Below are 17762 nucleotides of genomic sequence, written 5' to 3'. Positions count from 1 at the left end.
TATAACCAGTCTGGACACTGAAGATGATGTGGACTGTGGCAGCCTGCTCCTGATTCTGCCTTCTTATGTATTTCACAGGTGTTGATGACTTAGTTTGAGTGAGTTTCTACACAAAATTCAAAGCTTTGGTTTTGGTGTAAAAAGCCCTGTGTGGCTCGAGATGAGGGACTAGAAGACTTCCTGAACCATCATACAATCCAGCTGAAGATGTGATCAATGAAAGATGTCCTTCTGAGGTTTTTCTGGTCCATATAAGCAAATTCATTGGTTGATTGTGCAGAGGTTTGGCCCTTTCTCCGTTCATGAGGACGTATTAGCTGATGAAGCATCCCACACGCCATTTCCTGAGCTGCATCTCTGCTTGGAAGGACAGGATTCTGTTAAGCTTTCAGGAACATTTCAGAGCCCTGTTTTTCCGCTGTCAAGGTGTTTCAGAGGGAAAGGACATAAATGAACAATGTGGTAGATATGGGGAGCTCTTATTTTGGTTGGACAACAGATGAGGCATATGGGTAATTTATTGCGCTATAATTGTGTTATGTGATATCGATGCTGCAGTATTAATGACTGCAAAGTGCCCAGATTGATTCAGATGGCCATTTACTGTCATTATTACAAATCTAAATAAATAAATAAGAGCAATCAAATTGATGTATCTAAGAAGTGCTTCAGAGTCACCCAGGAACATACATGTAAGCACTTGTGAACAGAGAGCCATTCAAACAATATCAGGGACATTTTTATTGGAGTAAAGAAGAAACAAAACAATTAAGTCATTTTCACTCATATATGATATATTAGCAACTGTTTTAACAAGCACATTGCTAAACTGACTGGCATGAACAAAGCATTTTAAAAAGCTGGAGTGTAAATATGCCAGGGAGAAAAAAAAAAGACAGAAAACACGTAAACTATGCTCAAAAATAGTCTGCAAATGTAAGGAAACAAGAAAAACTAAGACAATCATGCACATACCTCTCCTGCTACCATGGCCCAGTGAATACAGTGGTTACCATGGCTGGATCTGACTATGAGGTGGACTCCAGAGGGCAAGCTTTGTTTCTGATCTCTGCCCAAACAGAGAGCCTTGATCCAGTCTGTTGGTTTGTGTACTTTGGGCAAGCCAACCTCACACTGCAAAATCCAGCAAGTTAAGTTTGAATTTATCTCATGCCTTCAGGTTTCTCTTAGCATCTCCTGTCTGGCTGTCATATCATACAGACCAGATCTATTGTCACTCCATATTCCAAAATCTGTATGACTTTGCACTTTTCCCCTAAAATGCAAGAACAGTCCAAATCAGCCAGACAGCATTACTTGCATTTCATAATACTATTTATGTATCTGCCTTTTTCTTTTTCCCCCCTTTTTCCCCCTTTTTTCTTTCTTTCTCTATTTTTTCCTGAACAGGAAGAAGTGTGGATCTTGCTAAAAGGTAATTCCCCAATTAACCATTTATGGAGAGTAGTAATAGATATCTAACATAGGCTTTTATTAGCTTGAATAAACACTGGTGCTGAAAGCAACGAGAGCAAGTCTGTTAAAATGAATGGTTTCTTCACACTCAGAGGTACATTTGAGAATAGGTGGGACTCCAAGAAAACCAAGTAAGAGTCTGCATGGGAAAATGATCTATTTTGGCTTTTCATACAGCTATAACCTCTAATGACCATTGCCTCAGCTGCCCAGATAAACTCCTTAGACAAAAAACCACAATGCAAATGAATGTCCTAACCATGACTAATCCAGCTAATTTTTATAAGAAGAAGAAGAAGATGTGATTTCTTTTGGAGGTTTATTCTTAGCAATATTTATTTGATGCAAGCCTTGGATCTCAGTCACCTGCCAATGGCCAGAAAAGCAAAACAAAAATTACAACAGGGACTAAGCATTGGTTATTCTCCTACTCATGGTTGGTGCTTAAGCAGCTGCCTTTCAATATCTCTTAATTTTGTAGGTCATTAGACACTTAAGAAGTATGTGGCATGGTTGCTTCTCTCCTCCATACACTGAAGAAATTCATACACACACATCATAACTCAATGTACAGAGGGACAAGAAAATAACTTTCAAATACTTGTTTGTAAAATTGTCTGCTATTGAAAAAGACAAACCCAAACCTTGCCTGTTTGGTATGCTACTTTTTGTTGGGGGTTTTAAAACTGAACACCCATTTTCAAACTTCTACTCCTGGTGACCGCAGAAAGCTGTGTAAGCTGTGAGGAAGATGCTCAAAGGTTACTCCCGACATGGAGCTCCCCTAGTGGCTACTTCCCCTCCAAATTCCCTGCCTGGCTAGAAACACCCTGGATGGGATTTTCCCCACTCATAACCAGAAGGAAATGACTAAAAAGGGACATAGATCACAATCCAGGAAGAAGAGGGGGTGGGGGAAAAGAAAAACCCAGCAAAAAACAAACTCTCATCATTTCTACCCAAGATTTCTGGTATAGGCAAACGTTGGGTTATTCAAGAAGCAGAAAGACCTAAAAAAGAAATCTGAGGTTTTCTCTATAAATCTTTAATCAGATGCTATGTATTACTACACTGCTGAGGATATAAGGAAACCTGTGGGGAACTCTGCTTTAAAGTTTGGGTCAACAACAAATATACACACAGCACAGATAACAATGTCTTATGAATCACATTGCCTAGGCTATTTTGTGTGTGTATGATGGACAGCTCTGTTGAGCATATTCAAGTCAATGATTAGCATAAATCCATAAGCAGATAAATATGAAAACTGCAAAATCAATGCATATAGATATTTATTCTGGAAAGCAATAATTTTCTGCCTCTCCATATGCATAGAATACCTTTTTCCTGTAGCAGAAATGCTTATAGACTACTGCCAGACTAAGGGCATCTTGAAGAACATGCAGCTTCAGCTGCATGAATCCCTGAATTTTGCTATCAAACCAAAATGAATGGAGAATTGTAAGCTTAATTTTTGGTTTTGGTGCCAGGACTGGGGAGGGAGGGAGGGGTGTGGGGTGTGGATGGAGGGGTGTTGGAAGGAAATTCCAAGGAACAAGACTCATTCTGCTCATCACTGTGAAGGTAGAGCAGCCAGCTATCCAGTAATTCTGAACTGAAATCTCTACATTGATTTTCAAGATAGATATTGCAATACCACCACAACAGGCAACAAGGGAGGTTTAACAATTCCTTTAAATGAAATAATCTAACATCTTTATGAAGGAGGGTGGAATACATAAAAGAAACAAACAAAGCTTCAGATGAAGAGCCTGTGTAGGTCTTCTTCCATTTATACCAGTTTTACTCTTCCATAATCTGTTTTCACTGGAGTTGTTCATGATGCATATCTCTGTCAATGATGACTGTGTCCCAAATGTCTTGGAAAACACCCAAATTGTAAAGAGGCTACAAGAATGAAACTTTGACACTCTGAAAATAGATAATTTATTAAAAATCATACATTAAGGATGAGCACAAATGGTGGCTATTAAGGGTGATAAGTAATTAAGATCCAGTTAAAAGCTCCACAAACATTTGCATCTCCAGTTTTCATCCTGTATTCTGGGATTTATCAAGTGAAATATTTCAAGCATTAGAAAACTCAGGAGCTTAAAATGGCCAATGAGCAACCTTGCTTGTAGAAATGAGCCCTTCTCTGGGTTTGAATAGAGTGAAGAGCCAGCAGTGAGTCCAGGTTTAGCACAAAAACAAAACACAAAACCACAATCACACAAAAGAAGATAAATTATTTGGTCTGGGCCAGGGTGCACTCACTGCTGCCTCTCTTCAGCCCAGGCCCCATGGGGATGGCCCAGGCCAATGCATACCCACAGCATCATGCATGGCCCTGAAGGGTGATGGAAGACTTGGAGCTACCACAGACAGGAATGCTGCTGGCAGAAATGCTGGAAGAGTCTGTACATCAATGAGGAAAGCTGAGCAGTGAAACTGTGATGGGTGCTTGCACATGAGCAAGAAAAGTAAGTAGGACCCCATGGGGCTGGTGGTAGATGCTCCCAGGACTGTGATGTTTGCTTCATGGCGGGGAGCAAAGGGTCCAGATGACCCAATGGGCTCCCCATCAGGGATTTAGGGCCCAACAGGGAACTTGGTGGCAGCTTCAAGAGGGACCTGACTGTGTGAGCTGGGGCAGTGGAGCAAGTGAGCCTGTATAGAGGGTCCTTTCCCAGCACCCTTACCCTGTGCAGTCCTGAAGGGACCCTGGGGGCTGCTCCCCATGGGGGACAGCAGGGGCTGTTGTTGAATCTTGGTTTGGAGTTCTTGCTGTTGTTGTCAGAGTGTGAGCAGGGGGAGTTGTGGGCTGGGTGCTGATGCTCCCCTCAGCAGCATTTGTTGGAGTGACTGCACATGGATGGTAGTGGTGCTGGGGACAGGAACCCCTCTGGTGGAAATGTGTTCCGGTGCCTTTACGGACTGCTGTGAATTTAAGGGGGGTGGGGGTTATTCTTCCCCAGAAGCTGTGGCATTTAAAGAAAGCATAAATTTAAAAAAAAAAAAAAAAAAAGCCTAATGTGGGTAGGAGAGGCAGGGCTCATCCCAGAGGCCCGGGGAACGGGAGGGTGGGCGGGCGTCCCCCGGCTTCCCCGGTTCTCTCCGCACGGCTCCCCCCGCTCGGCTCCCGGCGGGGCCGCGGCCAGCTCCAGCCTGCGCTGAAACTGAGCAGACCCTCCCCGTAACCCCCAGCTCTGCTTTCTTTCACATCTAATTTGATAGGAGGGTGATTTCAAGCTTCCCACAGTTACAACTTTTCTTGATTTCTCCCATTGTCCACCCCCCACCCCCTTCCCGCGCATTTATTACTTGCATTTAATTAATTCCTTCTTTGCGTTTCCTTTCCTGTTAATCTTTGGGTGACTGCTTTGTACATATGGCAATCTGATAATGAGGGAGTTTATCCTTATTCTTTATACTTCTTCACTGCGATGTCCACTCGTCTAGTGCCTGGGATATCGATCATCTCTCCTTGGGGAGGGGGACAAGGTAAGAGGGGTGATAAAAGATTTGCAGTATCCCACACCATTAAGAATAGCTTTTATTCCTTGGCACTGTTTAATCAACTGTTATATCAAGTCATGCTGTTTAAACAACCACATCAAAAGAACATGCCCTCTTTTGTATAAATTATATATTCCTTGTATCTGTCTTCTCACATGCACGCAGACAGGGAGATAAAACTTCAGTTTGGTTTTGTTGTTGGTTTGTTGTTGGGTGCTTTTATTAAAATTTTATTTATTTTTCAACAGCATAAAGCAGGTATTTAGCTATCAAACAACTTGTTTCTGCAACTGAGCTAGTTGGTAAAGAGGGGGGGAAAAAAAAAACCAGAAGCCAAGCTGCTGGCTTTCTAACTTTCCCCCCATTTCCAAGTCAAAACTCCTACATTTCAAGCTCGGAAAGACAAATAAGTGGTTCGCTGAAACTCTGAAAAGAAACTTAAATACCAGAAGAAAGGTCTAGGATGAAAAAGAGGGAACAGCACCAGATAGAATCGAGGTGGGAGCTTCCGACCACTTTTGCCGGCTATTTGCTGAAGTTTAGGTAAAAAAAAGCCCACTTTGCCCCTTGAGAAGCCCGCGCTGTCCTGCTTCTTACAGTTTGCGGATATACAGCTTCTTTTTACCACTTAAAAAGTAATTTCAAAGTCCATTTTCACATGGTTTAAGTTGATTACGACTCGGCTCGATGTCACAAACCGGAAAACTTCCATATAATTGCTCACCTCAAAGAGCCTTTTTTTTTTTTTTAAGGTAAATAAAGTTGATTTTTTTCCCCTTTTCCTGACAAAATGGACTCGAAATTGCATGAGCACGTCGTCTTGGCATTTTTAAGAACTCGACAAAAAAAAACCACCAACCCACAACCTCCTGAAAGTTTCCAACTCTTAGGGCAAATAGTATTTTCTTAGGAGTAAAAGCAAATGAGCTCTTTGCAGGCAGAGAAGTGTTTGTTCATATGGGACTCTGCTTTTCTGTCTAACCTGCTCTATCAGCCCCATCTCTGCAATTTTGCTCGTCTCTCAACACCTTTGTCTGATTAGTAGCTTTTGGAGATCGGGATAAAGACATCACTTGCCACGCTGCATGAGATAACAATTAATTTAACATTAAACTTATCCCCTTTCCATTCACTTTGCTTGGATCGATCTCTGTTAATTGTGTTTGCGGATGCTTTCAACACCACGCTTTTCTTAAAAACTTAATGACACCCCGCAAGGAGGGTGGAAGACTCTGAAACGCTCCTCTTCCACTTCGACCACAGAAACAAAGAATATAGCCCCAGTGTGCTCAGGAGACCATCTATTTTTAATCAGCTGACTTTTCATGCACTTCTGAAGATACAATGTTTTAAACTGGGCGAGAGTCCTGGGTTTATTTCAATAAATAAATAAATAAAGAAGGTGCCATTTAGATCTCTCCACACTGCAGTTGTGAGATATGCAAGTCAAACACGCCAACTTCATGTAACAGCCGCCTCCCATCAAACTTACTTCTTTTTGCCTCTAAAGTAGTCATTTACCGGCTAAAAGGCAAGTGTGTTTGAAAATGTGTGTCTTTAGGGGGGAGAGCAATCGCCTTTTTCAGGGGGAAGAAACCTGTTACAAAGCTCTTAGGTGGGTGCGCTCTTAAATGGCATCATCACACTCCCTCCCCTCCCCCCGGGCGTTAATATTTCCCCAATAGGTTTCTATTTGCACGGCTCCCCGATAATTCGGCATTTTATTTAACCGCAACTGCCCTTAGAAACTTGACTTGCACTGAGGCAGCCTGCTAATCTTATTTATTATTATTTTTTTTTTTTCTCATAGAGGCATCTGTTCCTCTTGCTGACAAATGTACCATTCTGCCAAGAAAGTTTATTAGAAAAAAAAAAAAAAAAAGGAAAAAAAGAAAAAATAAAGAAAAAATAAAGAAAGAAAGAAAAGGGGAAAGAAAAAAAAAAAAAGAAAAAAAGAAAAAAGAAACAGTGTGTAATTGATGTTATCCCAAGAAAGCGCGATCTCCACCCCTCTCAGCTCCAAGCCCTTCAGGTAAAAGGAAAAAAAAAAAATCTTTCAAGAATTTGTTGCCTTTTTGAGGGTTAAAACATCAGAAGACAAGCTTGTCTCGCCTTGGCCAATCAGCTCTCGGCCCTGGCAGCTATAATATAGAACTAAAGGCAGACTCCTCTCACAAGCGTCTTGCTTTGCTACCATTAAAATCAGACCCTTTTTTTTGTCTCTCGCTTGCTGTCTCCCGACCAAACTCCGATGTGTTCCGTTATCAGCGACCTAAAGCCTGCCATTCCAGCACCTGTCTTGCTAGGGATCGGTGGATAGTATACGATTCAGAAAGCAGACAAGGACATAGGAAGAGAGAGAGCTCTAGAGAGACAGCCAGGGATAGGCACAGAGAGCTTTGAAGTAATTGGATTCAATGGACGAAATGCTGCTGTTGACAAGAATTCTCTTGGTGGGCTTCATCTGCGCTCTTTTAGTCTCCTCTGGGCTGACTTGTGGACCAGGCAGGGGCATTGGAAAAAGGAGACACCCCAAAAAGCTGACCCCTTTAGCCTATAAGCAGTTTATTCCCAATGTGGCAGAGAAGACCCTAGGGGCCAGTGGAAGATATGAAGGGAAGATCACAAGAAACTCCGAGAGATTTAAAGAACTAACCCCAAATTACAACCCTGACATTATTTTTAAGGATGAAGAGAACACGGGAGCTGACAGACTGATGACTCAGGTAGAGCCACAGAGATACCTGTTTTTGTGTTTGTTAACCTCTCTGAGCAATCCTAAAGGACGCATCTGTCTTAGTATTTTTGAAAGTCCCCCCTTTCCCTCTCCCCCTCCTCCCCCCGCCCCTCCAAACTCTGCTAGTTTTCCCCCATTGAATGTAAATGCCATCTATTCAGACAAGTTAGCAGGCGCTGGAGCTATCTAGATATTTGGCGGGGGAATCTGTGTGATACTTACAGTTAATACCGTGCCATGGCGTTCCCTGTAACTTGGTTAGAGATTGCTGTTTGCATTTGTCCCCAAGGATGCACTTTGATCAAACGAATTGCATACAGCTCAGAGGACCCCAAGTGTATAGTGACCGCCAGGCCACTCACTCATTATTACAAACGCAGTCCTCGGTTGCTACGCCTGCTGACTTGATTTTTTAATATATATTTTATTTAATTAATCTCTTTTTTTTTTTTTTCTTCCTGCTTCATTTCATTTTACTCTTCATTATTATTATTGTTATTATTATTTCCCTCGCGATCATATTCTAAATTTAGAAGACATGCAGTCGTGCACTCACAAAAGGCAGCTGAAGCCGGATCGACCATTTCTCTCTTGATTCCGTATTATATAGCTTGTATTGCAATACCATCATTTGCAATTGTGCCTATCAGAGCGTAAATATATTGATATTTAAGGATGCTCGCCACCAATGCTCTGGTAGGGATAGGGAAGGGACTTGCAACTTATCGTCATTGCAGCGCCTTCTGTTTTAAAAAATCTGATGGCACAAGGTTTATAACTGGGTAAATATTAGATCTCGGGTGGAATCAGATTGCGGAACCATTTTCGGGGAGAGGGCGGGGGGGAAGGAGGGAAGAAAAAGAAAAGAAAAAGAGGGAGAAGGAGAGTGAATCTCTCCGATAGTCACCTCGTAATTATTATTCATGCTCAGCAGAGAGCTCGGTGAAGTCAATTGCTCTTGTCAATCCCGGAGTTTCTGAAACTACATGCAATCTAGTCACTGGAAATGGGTTTCCTCCAAATATAGGTCAACAGCGCTTTTTTAATATTAATACATTTAAGCCCCACCTTCAGTGCTAGAACAGGACTCGCCTGGAAGGACTAGGCGGGGAGTGGACGCGGGGAAGGGGGGTGGGGGTGGAATTTCCCAAACTCTCCCCGTTCCTCGGCCTGATTTTCCGCACGTTTGCCGGGTCTCTCGGGGCGAGGGGCCGGCGGCCGCCACCATCTCCTCCCGACCACCTTAAATCGCACCGTACCTCGGAGCGCGGCGGCGCGCCTCTGCCCGCCCGCCGCCTACCGCTGCCCCGCACAAGGGTGCGGAGCGGAGCCGGAGCCGGTGCCGGTCCCTTCGGTTCGGATGCAGCGCGGTCCGCGCCCTTCTGCGCACCCGCGGTCCTCCGCCCTAGCTGCCTCCGGTGCGTGCGGCGAGGCAGCCGCATCTCTCGCATTTTCAGCTCCACTTACTCCCCTCGCGTATCGATCGCGGCGGCTCGGGTTTCACCCTTTCCTCCGCAGCCCGGCGGCAGCGGCGGCGGCAGCGGCTCCGCGGGAGACGGTCTCCCGCCGGGGCACGGCGCATCTCTCTCTGCGCGGCTGCGCCGGTGCGTGTGCGCGGCGGAGCGGGGCGTGGGGGGAAGCCGGCAGCCTGCGTGAGGAGAGGTGGGCTGCGGGCTGGGGGATGCGGGCCGGGGACAGCGGGCGCGCTCACCCCGGCCCCGCCGCTCTCCCGGGGCACGCTGCACCGGCTAAGCGGCTGACCGCTCTCCCTGCATTAGCCGGCAGCATGTGAACTCCTGACCTTCTGTCAACTTCCCTCAGACGAACGAAACGAAAACAAATACTTTTTTTTTTTTTTTTTTTTAAACTCACACACACCACCCCCCCTTCATTGCTTATTCCTGTGCCTTAGACACAAAGAGCAGAGATAGGATGAGAGTAGGGCGACAGAGAGGCCGCAACTCCGGGTACCCAGGGCAAAGAGTGGAGCAACGTTGGAGATAGAGCCGGGCTCCGACACCCCTCGGCGAGGCAGGGGCAGAGGAGGGGGAGGAGAGGCTGCCCTTGCGCACTTTCTCCCCAGCACGACCGGGGCTGCAGCGCCCCGAGGTGCCGTGCTGCTGCCAGCCTCGCTGCCTTGCTTTTTACTCTTTCCCTCTTTCCTTCGGCCGGCAACCTCTTGTTAAATCCCAGCCTTTAAACCCCTGCTTGGCGAACCCTTCAACCATGGAGAGATCTTCCTTGAATAGAACTGTTAAACTTTGCAGAATAGTTGCCGAATGCATTAGCCGCTAGTTAATATTAACTCCAGAAAGGGGAGGGGGGGAAACGCAAACAGAGGTGGGTAAGTCAGGTTCTCAACTTTGCAGGTGACAACAGTAGTTTGCTGAAGGCTCTCCCTTCCTCCCCTCCCTCCCCCCCACCTCAGCCATTGGCTGGATTCAGGGGAGAGATAAGGAGGCCAGGTCAGTATGATAAAGTTGGAATTTGTATGAAATAAAATAGCAATCTCGTGTAATGCAGGCACACAACCGGTGCATGATGTGAGGAATTTAGAGATCAACTTGGCATTTAGGAAGCCCACCAGGTTGTTTACACTGACAGGTACCTGTTAAGTGTTTCCTTCAAGCAATTCATTTGTGAAGAGATTAGGAGCTGGCAGGAGAGGGCTTGTTGAACAACTTTGCCTCCACACAAAGCGTTAGTGGAGGCAGCCCTGCTGAGCTTCACGGTGGCTGAACAGAATTGGGCTTGATTTGTGGCACACGACCCAATGAATTAATAAATAGTCTGTGCTTCACGGCTTTTGACTCTGACAATCCAGCTCAGGCAGTATAAAAGGGAGGAAAGTCCTTTAGGAGGTCGTTTCTTCTTTATTTCGCCTGAAGCTGGGAGCTGGTGCTGACAGGGCCAGATCGTCAGGAACACCCTGCCACTGCCTTCACCGCTGCCCACATCCCTACCCACACCACTGCCAACCTATCCGCACCCCTGCCATCACTGTGTCACACAGGGCTGTTGCCTTATCAGTAGCTGCAATGTCTGGTCCTTCCCCCTTTACCCCCCTAAATCAGTGGAGGAGCATGTCCATCCTCCCAGGTGTGCGAGGCAGAGAGGGGAAAAGAAAAATAATCAAACTCAGCTTCCTTGTGCTGCTGGGCTGTGCTGCTGGGTACGGTACTGAAACCCAAATGCCCGACTCTTTCCATGAAGCAGTCAGTAGGCCAGAGAGTCCAAAGTGAGCTCACGATTGCATTTTATATCTCTCAGGGACCTGCACATTACTGGAATTGCTTTTTATGGCTGTTGATAGACACATGGAAACTTTCTTGTTGAGCAACCTTGTTATGTCCCTGGAAGTAGCATCGTCAGGGTAGTGGAAGGGCTGTGCCTTTCGGGGGGCTGTGAAAGCAGACTTTGTGGTCTGTTACTGGCAGTACTGGGAACATGCTGAAGAGAATGGTCCTGCAGAAGGCCAAGCATCTCAGTCAAGCCAGATGCATCCTACTGCAGCTTTAATCCACATCAATACTTGCATCAGGCAAGCCACGTTGTGTATATCCACGAGTTATTTTCCTCTCAAAAAAGGGAGGAAAAGTTGACAACTTGTTTCTAACTCCATACCTTCAGTGAGGCTATTTTCAATGCTTTCGGTGCTGATTTCCAGTTTCTGGGGGCTGCCAAGTCCCTTTACCCTATTGCTGGCATGCCTGCTCCCCCCTTGGCTAAGATAGGAATCTTCTCATCAAACTTTCAGGGTTTCATTTGGAGTTCCCCCCAATTTCACCCCTGCTTCCCTCCTTCCCTCCCCCCTGTCCTGCTTGATTCTCACAGGCCCCCGGGGCTGTGGGGCCCGGTTCAGCTCCAAGGAAGGCCTGTGGCTCTGGAGGGTGATGGCTTCTCCCAGGATTTGGAAATGTTTTATTTCACACAAGGGTTCTCTCCTTGCATAGCATCTCTGCTTCGCTTAACTTCCCTCCTCGGCCCTCCCTTGCTTTTCATCTTCCCACTAAGAGCTATATTATTGTCTGGATTTGCTGGGCTTTGTAGGCGAGTGCCGATGTATGTTTGAAGCGGAGTGAATGCTCCCAGCCCATGCTGCTTTGAGGGTTCTAATGAGTGATGGGCGAAGGGAGAGAAAAAACAACCCACTCCTCCCTCCAGCACATAAAGGCTGTTAACATGTATTGAGACCCCTTTCAACACAGAATTAAGCTGAAAAGACCCCGAGAGACATTCCGAAGGGGAATCTATGACTTCGAGCTACACGCCGAGTGTTTGTTCTCGGCAGAAACTTTGCTCTTGGGAAGGGGACAGGGCACTTAGCTGCAGGAATTTGCTCTGTGCAGGTGGTTTTGAAGTGACACACTCACACCTCAGAGCCACGGATGGGGCCGGGGCTCCCCCTGTCCCTGCTGCAGGTGCCGAGGGAGGAGGTGGTGTCCCCGCGGGTCTTCGTGGTGTTTATCCCCTCTTCCTCCTGTGTCCCCAAGTTTCGCTCCCCTCTTCCTCACCTGCCTCCCCGTCCCTCCCTGGCAGCAAGGGGACAGGATGCTCAGCCCTGGCTCTGCTCATCCTGTGGAGCAGTTTGTTGTTTTGGGGGTGATGTTTGTTTTGTGGCCTTGGTTGGGGTTTTGAGGGTTTGGTTTCGTTTAGGTTTTTTTGGGGGGTGGAAGGGATCGTGATGCCGATTTAGCTGGGGAAGGGAGGGTAGGATGATGAAGGGGGGCGTCTGTCCCTGGCTGCAGCACCCCCCCACAATGCACTCCTCCCCATGTGCCCGTATCTCTGCAGCGCTGCAAGGATAAGCTGAACGCTCTGGCGATCTCGGTGATGAATCAGTGGCCCGGGGTGAAACTGCGGGTGACAGAGGGCTGGGACGAGGACGGCCACCACTCCGAGGAGTCTCTGCACTACGAGGGCCGCGCCGTGGACATCACCACTTCGGACAGGGACCGCAGCAAGTACGGCATGCTGGCCCGCCTGGCCGTGGAGGCGGGCTTTGACTGGGTCTACTACGAGTCCAAGGCGCACATTCATTGCTCCGTCAAAGCAGGTGAGGCGGCCAGCTGCCCAGGGACACGTCGGGGTTGGGAAGGACACCCCTGGGTCAGAGCTCAGCAGCCCAGAGCCTTCCTCACTCTGCCCGGTGCCGCCCGGGCTCCCTCCTCTCCATCCTCGCAGGGTGCCCCGTGCTCCCCGTCAGGGCTTCTTGGGGGTGCAGAGAGCAGCCTACCCCATCTCCGCCTCTTAGTGAACCTGCCGGCTCAAGGGTGAGGGAAACGAAGGCAAGGGGGGAAAGGAAGGGAAATAATAATAATAATAATAATAATAATAATAATAATAATAATAATAATAATAATAATAAAAAAGAGCCCATCCAGCTGCAGCTCTTTTTGACAGCGTTTTTGTTTGGGTAATTTGCACAGCAGTCACACACCTTTCTCCTCCCCCCGTGGGATTTGCTGCTTTCTCCATCCAAAGAGCATGTTCAAGACAAACACTAGTGGCCGTCTCCCCTGGCTGCACGCCCTACTCGCGATCGCTAATCTCCGAGTGGGAGACGGCCAGGAAAATAAATAAGAAAAGTGGTCCCCTGCCTCCTTCAGCGGTAGCCGCTAGGAAATTCCCAGCTAGGCATACACATACATGTAATTTTTTCCTTCCCCTGTGCTTACAACGCCACACGCTGTCCCAACCCGGGAACAGCTCGCAAGAAATTTTCGACTCTTCGAGTTCATTTTCTTGACATTTGACACTTTTCGGGGGAGAGGACCAAAACAGTTGGCAAGTGCCAGCCCGCCCTGCCACCTCCCTCCACCCAGCTGCGTGGCAGCTAAAGCGCTTTTTAATAGTATCTTCTAGCCCAGCAGCCCTCTGTAAGTGTCAAGAAACACCTGATTGCAAAAGAAAACAATGGTCTTTCTTTAAATATAGCCGTTTGCTTCAAAATCAGCAGCCCCATGTCAGGGAAACCGACCTGGCTTCACCATGCCTGCCTGCAAGAGGGGCTCATCCCCCCAACTCCAGCCCGAAGCTCCCCAGGGGCTGAGCCGAGGTAGAACCTCTCCTGGTCCATGTGGGCTTTGTCCCGAGAGCCTGCTACTGCTTTTGTTCAGCTCCCCAGTCCTTTCCAGGCAAAAGGAGGCCCTCCAAAGCTGTCAGCTGCGTGGTGATAAGAAAGGTCCCTTTCAATGGTGAAGATGTGCTTTACAGCACGAGGTGTCTGATTGTGGTGTGCAATGACCTTAGCTGAAGCGCACCCCCTAATCCACCCCCACGGGTATTTCATAGCAGAGGCGCAGACCCAAGCTGCTCATTGAGATTCGGCACACACGGACTTGGGGGCAATATTTAGAGGGTGTCAGGCAGGGTCGTGTGACTGTACCACGCAGGCTGCAAGGGAGCAGGCTTGAATTCCACCCTCTCAGCCTGATTTCAAACTGTCCAAACCTCGTTTCATGACAGAGCATCTTATGAGAAGATTAAACCCCATAATGCCAGGCAGGAAGATTCTTTATCTAGATCTCTGTTTGCAAAAAGTATGATCCCAGAGACTGGAATGCAAAGAAGAGTTCCCCCCAAAGCCTGAATTATTGTCACCAGGACAGAGGAGGGAGAGGCAGGGGTGGTAAAAGGGACATTGATAATGCTCTACACCAAGTATTTAGAGCAAGCTTCTACATTTAAAATTCAAATACAGATCTTGAGTGCCTTGGAAAAGTGGCTCTGCTGTGCAAATAGTGCTTGGAAGGTCCTGGGTTTTTTGGAGAGTATGTGTGTGAATTGGCACATAGGGTTTCTGCACCTGAACAAATAGGGAGAGGGAGACAAGGGGGGGAAGAAGCTGGGAAAAAAATGGAAGTGTCCTCTCTTCCAAGAGTGTCTGCATTTATTACATGAATCAGAATGACAATGCTGATCCTTTATTGGATTTTAATTAGAGAACCCAAACAAGCACTGCTCAAAGAAGCAGATTTTCACACCTCTGCCAATTCACTGGCATGTTTGTAGAGCTGCTACACTACTAGATCTATTCATCAAGTCCCTGAATATGCAAACAAAGCTCTAGCCAGACCTTTACCGCCTGCTTGTAGGAAGGTGTAGTTTGCTAGTGGAGGGCTCCACATAAAGCACATACCTTGTTTGTTGCCATGTCCTCCCTGAAGAGGCCTTGGAGATCTCGCTGCTTTGTTTCTGAAGGAGAAGTGATAAAGTTGTTAGCAAATCAATAATGGTCTAATTTTCACCCTTCCTGTCCTTCCCGAGAAAGTCATTAAAAGACACTCCAAGGATTTATTTAAATCATAAGAGCTTCAGTATAAATATGTAAAATATGACTACCTTTAGGAGATAAATCACCAAGACTCTGAACTGTTGTAGAGAGTAACTGGGACAAACCAGGGGAAGGCAAGAGAAGAATGAGGAATGTCAACAGCTGTAGCAAAGATACTTGCCACTATGACATACTGTGGGCTACTACCTAATGCATAGAAAATCAGAGCCTTTAGGAATGCTGCAGAGTCCCATGGCTGAGTCAGAGACCAGGCTAGAATTAGGCAGAGGTCCTCTTCCACTGACCTACTCATGGCTGAGCTTCCAGAAAGGGATTTGCAAGAGTGACTTACAGTCCCATCACTATTTCTGCTTTCTTTAAACCTGTGATTGTTCCTCTTGGTAGCACTGGAATGCAGCAGTGATTAGAGACAACATTTAGTAACTCTGAGTAACTTCATAAGATGGAGGAGATGAGAGAAGTGCTTGGGTCTGGCACAGGCATGGGGCTGCCCAAGGACCGCATGCCCTGGGACAGAGAACAGCATCCTCCTACCAGTGGTGTGGCAGAGGAGAAGAAGATGATTTTTTCAGTGGGGAAGAGTGGTGAACCAGAGTGCTGGGGATGACAGGGCAGCTGCAGGGGTGGCATGCCTCAGTTGCCATATCGAGCAGGAGGGGAGCGAGTGCTGAGGACAGCAAGGGGTCATGTACAGGGTGATGGGGAGTGTCCTGGGAAATCTGGGCTCCTTGTGTAACTCCTTGGGCTTCCTGGGGCAAAGCCTTCTCTTGCTCTCTTCTGTTTGTTGCCATAGATGGGCTCCTTAAGAGCTGTGTGGAGACCCTGGGCACTGCAAGCATGGACACTTGCCTAGAGGAGAAACCTTATGTCAGCAAAACTGCTTGTCTTTGGAATCCTGAGAGATATCTGCCATCAAGTGTCAGTGCAGGCCAAACAGTAGCCAAGTGGGAAGCTCTTCCAGAAGAGATTTATTCTGGAACAGCTTTCTCAATGCATTTCCTTAATGAGAAAAACCACCTCTGTAACTCTTAATCCAGAGGGAGATGAACCAGCTCAATTCTGTCAGGAAGTGGGTGGACTCTCTCTTGACTCACTGAGTGCAAATACAGCACATCTGTAGATTGAGGATCTTCAGAGGGCACAGAGGCTGCATCCTGCACCTTTGCCTCTTGGGTGGATTGGGGTGGCTGGGGAAGTGATGTGTCCCCTTGTGGCCCAACATCCTGGCCCAGAAGGTGTCTCCTCTAACCCCATTGTGCCTCTCTCCTTACACAGAAAACTCAGTGGCAGCCAAATCAGGGGGCTGCTTCCCTGGCACAGCCATAGTGCACCTGGAGCAAGGAGGCACGAAGCTGGTGAAGGACCTGAGCCCTGGGGACCGGGTGTTGGTGGCTGACACAGAGGGCAAGCTGCTCTACAGTGACTTCCTCGCCTTCCTCGACCGGGAGGACGGCTCCCACAAGCTCTTCTACGTCATCGAGACACAGCAACCTCGGGCCCAGCTGCTGCTGACGGCTGCCCACCTCCTCTTCGTGGCTCCCCAGCACAACCAGTCACAGCCAGGGACCCCCAGCAGCCGGGCGCTCTTCGCCAGCCGTGTACGGCCGGGCCAAAGGGTCTACGTGTTGGGTGAGGGTGGGCAGCAGCTCTTGCCAGCAGCTGTGCACAGCGTCTCGCTGCGGGAGGAGGCTTCGGGGGCCTACGCTCCACTCACCGCCCAGGGCACCATCCTCATCAACCGGGTGCTGGCCTCTTGCTACGCTGTCATCGAGGAGCACAGCTGGGCACACTGGGCATTTGCTCCCTTCCGCCTGCTCCAGGGGTTGCTGGCCACCCTCTGCCCCTCCAGCGGAGGGGCTCTGGTGGGTGCCCCCACCACCCACGGCATCCACTGGTACTCTCGCCTCCTCTACCGCATCGGCAGCTGGGTGCTGGATAGTGACTCTTTGCACCCGCTGGGCATGGTGGGACCATCCAGCTGAGAGCGTCCCACACCTCCCTGGCCACCCGCCAGCCTCTGAGGGAAAGACAGAGACACAGAAAGAGAGAGAGAGAGAGAAAGGATTGGAAAAAAAAAAGGAGAAAGAAAAAGAAAAGGAAAAAAAAAAAAAGAAAAACTCAAAAGAAGAAAAAAAAGGAGAAAAAAATTACATATTTTTAAAAGAGAGCACGGAATAAGACTTTAAAATAATAATAATAATAAAATAATAATAATAATTAAGTAGGACAGTCCAAAGTAGACTTTAAGGGAAACAAAGACCCCGGGAAGTTCTGTTCTGTTTAGTTTATAAATATATATATATTTTTATTTGTTCTTTTGTTTCGCTGTTTTGTTCGTTGTTGGTTGTTTACTTTCCTCCTCTTCTGGATATTTATTTCTTTGGTATTTTGAATAGATGTTTTAAAGGATATGAAAACTGGACCTTCAAGAGCCTTAAATAGTTTCTTTGATAATTTATTATCATGTGAACTGTACTCACAAGGTGGGGGGAGGGGGGGGGGAGGGGAGGGGAGGGGAGAGAGGAGGGGGAGGGGGAAATTATTTTGTGAGGCCAAGCAAAAGCGCGCAGAGTCTATTTTTCTACGTGTCACGTGTGTCCTGACTTTCAGCAAGCAAAATTCTGTACGTTCCCATCTCTCCATTGCATTGCTCCTTCATTTCACCGAGTCTAAAATACAAGCAAGCAGACACAGGGCAAGGGTGGGGAGGAGGGGGAGGGAGGGAGGGAAAAA

General features: G+C 47.5%; 1 protein-coding gene and 1 long non-coding RNA gene across 2 annotated transcripts in view; both read left to right on the top strand.

The window, feature by feature from the left end:
* Positions 1–6998, top strand: part of LOC137444889 (uncharacterized) — a 49277-nt gene extending 42279 nt beyond the window's left edge. Inside the window, exons 2-3 of the long non-coding RNA XR_010988298.1 lie at positions 3770–3959; positions 6806–6998. This is a non-coding gene — a long non-coding RNA (uncharacterized lncRNA). The remainder of the gene's footprint in view (positions 1–3769; positions 3960–6805) is intronic.
* Positions 6999–7034: 36 nt separating this feature from the next.
* SHH (sonic hedgehog signaling molecule) lies at positions 7035–17343 on the top strand. The gene is made up of 3 exons (XM_068146008.1): positions 7035–7721; positions 12527–12788; positions 16305–17343. The coding sequence occupies exons 1-3, from the start codon at positions 7413–7415 to the stop codon at positions 17009–17011; spliced, it is 1278 nt and encodes a 425-aa protein (XP_068002109.1). The 5' UTR covers positions 7035–7412; the 3' UTR covers positions 17012–17343.
* Positions 17344–17762: the final 419 nt, after the last annotated feature.

Source organism: Melanerpes formicivorus, unplaced genomic scaffold, assembly GCF_026170545.1.
Source record: "Melanerpes formicivorus ecotype bairdi unplaced genomic scaffold, bMelFor1.0.p_v2 SCAF_13, whole genome shotgun sequence".
Lineage (NCBI taxonomy): Eukaryota > Metazoa > Chordata > Aves > Piciformes > Picidae > Melanerpes > Melanerpes formicivorus.
This window is presented reverse-complemented; position numbering and strand designations above follow the sequence as displayed.